The 4,959-nt window shown below is 71.2% G+C and overlaps 1 protein-coding gene across 1 annotated transcript in view; it reads right to left on the bottom strand.

Annotated features, from left to right (window-relative positions):
* The window catches only part of NOS3 (nitric oxide synthase 3), a gene marked incomplete at its 3' end in the record, with an annotated part of 10,967 nt that overhangs the window by 4,368 nt on the left and 1,640 nt on the right, over nucleotides 1-4,959 (bottom strand). The window contains 14 exon segments of the mRNA XM_026061076.1: nucleotides 146-294; nucleotides 408-475; nucleotides 591-695; nucleotides 777-921; nucleotides 1,040-1,113; nucleotides 1,181-1,375; nucleotides 1,898-1,999; nucleotides 2,131-2,305; nucleotides 2,508-2,647; nucleotides 2,812-2,953; nucleotides 3,396-3,487; nucleotides 3,666-3,828; nucleotides 4,483-4,631; nucleotides 4,780-4,882. Of these exon segments, the coding sequence (XP_025916861.1) occupies nucleotides 146-294; nucleotides 408-475; nucleotides 591-695; nucleotides 777-921; nucleotides 1,040-1,113; nucleotides 1,181-1,375; nucleotides 1,898-1,999; nucleotides 2,131-2,305; nucleotides 2,508-2,647; nucleotides 2,812-2,953; nucleotides 3,396-3,487; nucleotides 3,666-3,828; nucleotides 4,483-4,631; nucleotides 4,780-4,882 (1,802 nt within the window).

Raw genomic sequence — 4,959 nt, 5'->3', positions numbered from 1 at the left:
TGTGGGTCAGGGATGCCCAGGGGTTGGGGTGCCCGGGCTGTGGGTCAGGGCTTGCAGGAGCAGCAGGTCTCCGGGGCTGCTCCTCCGCTCGCAGCGGTGGGTCGGGCGCCCGCGGGCAGCTCCCGCTCCGTGGGGCGGCCGGGGCCGTCTCCCGCCGTGGGGCTGCCCCCTGCCCACCGGAGYGCCCCCAGCGTGCCCGCGCTGTCCGTGTTGCTCAGCTGCCGCCGCTTCTTCTTCCAGGAGGCCACCAGCTGGTCCGACTGCGAGACGCTGTTGAACCGCAGCTTGTAGCTCCTGGGCGAAGGGGGCAGGCGTGAGGGCGGCGTGGGGCGGCCGAGGGGCCGTGCGTGGCCCGGCCGGTGGCGGTGGTGGTGGTGGGGGGCTCCCCATGGCGTGGGGGCACTCACTTGGGCGGCTCAGCCTGCGCCGCACCGGCGTAGGGCGAGGACATCTCCATCAGCGCCTTGGAGAAGCTCTGTTGGGGACAGCGCGTCAGAGCGGCCACCACGCCACCCCGTCCCTGGGGACATGTCGTCCTCCCCCCATCCCCAGATGTCCCCCCCCCTCCCCGGCCCCGCGCAGCCCCTCACCTCCCCGCACTCCGGCGGGTCCCCGTTGCCGAAGGTGCTGGTCACCACCAGCACGAGGGTCTCGTGCTCCAGGGAGACGATGTCGTACTCGTCCATGCAGACCACCTGGGCGACACGACGGCGTGGGGACCAGGACGTGCCCCACGGCAGGGTTTGGGGGGGGAGCGGTGCCCTGCGCATGCCCACCTTGGGGTCGAAGGCGCGGCGGAAGAGCTGGCAGAGGCTCCAGGCGTAGGTGCGGGACTTCCCCGTCTCGGTGGCGTAGAGGATGGTGGCCTTCACGCGCCGGGCCATCATGTGTCCCATCAGCTTGGCCGAGATCTTCACGGCGCTGGGGAGCCGAGCGTGTCACTGCCGGGGCCACCCAGCCTGCCCGAAGCCACCCGGCCAGGACCGTCCCCGAAGGCAGCTCGGACACCAGCTCCCGCCCCAGCAAGATGGGCACCTACTTTGCCACCTCCTTGAAGGTTTTCCTCCTGGTGACGGTGGTGCCTTTGGAGACGTAGACCTTCCAGGCGTCGGGCTGCAAGACAGGGGCCGGGTCAGGCGGTGCCGGGGCGGYGGGGCCGGGGCCGGGGCGCGGGGCACACCTGGTACCGGAAGGTGGGGCAGAGCTGGTAGTTGACCATCTCCTGGTGGAAGACGGGGGTGAGGCTGCCCGAGATGGGGGGCACGATCCAGACCCAGTCGGCCGGGCACCCGCCCCGCGTCCGCATCTCGTTCTCCATGTGCTTCACGAAGGACTCCGTGGCGGCGTGGTGGTCCACGATCGTCACTTTGGCAACCTGTGGGGACACCGGGGCTCAGAGACGGGAAACGGCCTGTCTCGCACTTGCCCTGGGGACAGGGTGGCACCCACCGAGCACCCGTCCCAGCCGGGGCTCCCAGCCTGGCCGAGCGCACAGCCCCAAGGGGCATGTCCTGGCCAGGAGCCCCAGGATGTCACCCCAGGCTGTCATCCCCAGGAGGTCATCCCTGGGATGTCTCCCGTAGGATATCACCCCTAAGCTGTCACCCATGGTGTCACCCCGAGAGTGTCACCCTTAGGATGTGACCCATGGTGTCATCCTTACAATGTCACCTATGGTGTCACCCCAGGCTGTCACTCCCCAGAGTGTCACCCCCAAGGCTGTCACCCCCATGGTGTCAACCCCAAGGCTATCACCCCCAAGGCTGTCACCCCCAAGGCTGTCACCCATGGTGTCATCCCCAGGGTGTGACCCCCTAGGATGTCACTCCGGCAGGCGTCCCCGGCCGGGAGCGTCCCTGCGCTGTCCCCGCGGGGCGCCCCGGCCGTGCCAACCCACCTGGTAGCTGTGCAGCACGGCGACGTTGATCTCCACGGCGGCCTTGTCCTTCCAGAGGGAGGAGGTCTTCCGCGTGTCCAGCCCCATGCGCAGGGCCACCTCCTGCGGGAGGGCGGGCGAGGGCAGGCTCAGCTCGGCCCCCCCCCCCCGGCAAGAGCAGCCCTGGGGACAGGGCGCGCGYGCGGGGCTGCCGGCAGCGTCCCCCGCGCAGGGGACCGAAGGGCCACGCTCACCTGCAGCAGGTTGTAGCGCTGGCTGTCGCACAGGTTCCTCATGCCGATCTCGCTGCTCATGTACCAGCCGTTGAAGGGGGCCGCCGGGAACTCCAGCCCGCCGATCTCCAGCAGCATGTTGGAGACGGCCGGCAGCGCGTACCAGCGCAGCCCCAGCTCGCCGAACCACTCCAGCCTGCGGGGAACGCGCGCTCCAGCCCCCGGCCCCGTGCCGGATCCCCCCCGCGCCGGCTCCCCCGGAGCGGCATCGCGCCTCGGTGCTGGCCCCAGCCCCCAGCCCTTTGCACGGGGGGGGACAGGGACCGTGTCCCCCACGGCCGTGCACGGCTGGGACCCCGAGCGGGGAGGCGGCGAGGGGCGAGCGGGGCCCTACTCACGTGGGGTGCTGCAGGGGCACCTCGAGGACCAGCTCCGGCGGCAGGGGAAAGAGCTCGGGGGCCTCGTCGGGCACCTGCAGCAGCAGGGGCAGCACGTCGAAGCGGCCGTTGCCCGGGGTCCAGCCGTGCTGGATGCAGAGCTGGGGGCGACACAGCGTCAGGGCACGGGGACAGGGATCGGCAGTCCCCGGCACAGGGCATCCTCTTGGAGCACAGGGGCAGACAGGGGGCAGCTCCCCCCTCCCACGGGAGCCGTGTCGGGGGGCCCCAGAGGTCCCCGCTGGGGTGTCAGGGGCGTCCCCACCTCGGTGATGTCCACGTTGGCCGGGTCCCCCACCACGGAGCCGTCGGGCTGGCGGTACCCGGCGTACCGGATCAGCTGCGTGTTCCAGATGCGGAAGTCGCCCCGGCCCGGCACCCGCTGCGGGAAGATGGTGATGGCCGACCTGAGGGAGCACGCGGGAGAGGACGTGGCACGCGGGCGCGTGGGCGCCCAGGGAGGGACATGGGGACGCGGCTCCGGCACCGCAGACCTGCTCGGCCACCCGGGGTCTTGCTAATGCCCAGAGGAGGCCGTGGCATGCATCCAGACCCTGCTCCCGTGGCATGTCCTACCCCAGGCACCAGGACCCCCGGCACAGCCCGGGAGGGCTCTGCCGCCAGCCTCTCCCCCAGGCAACATGGGGAAGCCGCAAGCATGGGAAACAGGATGGGAGATGCCCTGGGCACGGCCGGAACCTGCCGCAGCTGGGGACGGGCGYGAGGAGCCGCGGAGCGGCACAGCCCCTCGCCGACCCCTTCCTGCACAGTCCGCAGGCGTGRGGCCCGGGCAGCCGCGGCACGGCCACCAAGCCGGGGGGACCGGCGGYGGTCGGGGACGGCTCTCACCGTATGTTGCCGCGGTTGGTGGCGTACTGGATGTGGGTGCAGAGGAAGCTGAACATCTCCCCGACGCTGGCGCAGTCCCGGGCGTCGAACACCTGCCGGAGGGGTGGTCAGCGCCCCGCTGGTCCYGTGGTCTGTGGCACGGCGGCCGCTGCTCGGCTCCAGTCCCCCTTGCCCGGAGCCGGGGAGCTTTGGGGCCACCCCATAGACTGCCCTGTCCCCAGGGCGTCCCCGGCCGTGGGCAGGTGGAAGGGGCCAGCCCCGTGCCCTCACCTGCAGCTTGTTCCACTGGATGCGGCCCACGCAGCGGGCAGCGTTGCGCCAGGCTTGCTTGGCCCCGAAGATCAGCTCCGGCTCCAGGAGCTGGTAGGTGCCGGTGGCCTCGATGGCAGCCTCCACGTCCCGCAGCCGCTGCACGTGTGCCGGCGAGTTGTCCCTGAGGATGCCCTGCACCTCAGCGCCGCTTGCCGGGGCTGGCCCGGTGCCGGGGGGTGGCCCCATGCCGGCTGGCCCCAGCACCAGCAGCAGGGCTGCAGCAGCCCAGGGCCAGTGCTGGGGTGTCCTGGACAGCTGGGCAGGGTGGATTTGGGGGGCCCAGTGCACATGGCATGAGGTTACTCCAGCTCAGGGCAAAGGGAGATGGAGAGGAGCCCGGGGGGGCTGCAGGGCCACCCTCATCCCCAGCCTGGGCTGTGCACAGTGGTGCCGTGGCAAAGCCCGTCAGCGTGACAGGCCTCAGGTTCCCTGTGTGGCTGCAGGGTGTCCTGACACAGATCCCCAAACCTGTGTCCTTGCAGGGAGCTTGGCCCGGGAGAGGACACACTGCAGACCCGGCAGTGCCTGAGCCGTCCCCAGAGCTGCCAAGGAGTTGCACAAGCAACAAATCTTTGGGGCTGCATGGTGCCCCTGGGGCAGGACAAGGGCTACGTGGTGCCCTGGAGCAGGACAGGGGCTGCATGGTGCCCTGGGGCAGGGCTGGGGCTGCGTGGTGGCCCAGGGCAGGGCAGGGGCTGCATGGTGCCCCCGGGGCAGGGCAGGGGCTGCGTGGTGCCCCGGGGCAGGACAGGGTCCCAAGTCCGTCCGCACTCACCGCCGGATGGACACGTAGTACTGGTTGATGAATTCCCGGGCCAGGACCAGGAGCTCCTCAGCGGGTCGGGACCCCTCAGGGGCGTGGGAAATCATCTGCTTGGGGAACACGATGGAGGCGAGGCACCTCTTCCCGGTGCAGGGCAGTTCCTGGAGCAGATCGGGGGAGGGAATCGCACCCGCTGTGCCCAGCGGGGGCCCCGGTGTGGAGCCCCCGCCACCGGCCCAGGCCCGCGGCCGTGATCCCCCACCCTGCCTGTCTCCCCGGCACACGGTGCGCCCGGTCCCCAGCTCCCACCTGCGTGGCCTGGGCGCAGAGCGTGTCGTAGACGATGCTGCCCATCTCCCAGTTCTTGAGCCGGGCGTACCTGGTGGGCTCCGTGGGACGGATGGGTGCCGAGCTGGGCAGAAACAGGCGCTGAGCCCTGCTGGCCGGCRCCAGCTCCTGCCCTGCCTGAGACCTCGGGACGAGGCAGGG

This window comes from Apteryx rowi, unplaced genomic scaffold, assembly GCF_003343035.1.
Source record: "Apteryx rowi isolate R43461 unplaced genomic scaffold, aptRow1 scaffold_1751, whole genome shotgun sequence".
In the NCBI taxonomy this organism is placed as follows: domain Eukaryota; kingdom Metazoa; phylum Chordata; class Aves; order Apterygiformes; family Apterygidae; genus Apteryx; species Apteryx rowi.
Note: the sequence above shows the minus strand (reverse complement) of the source record. Positions and strands in the feature narration are given on the sequence as shown.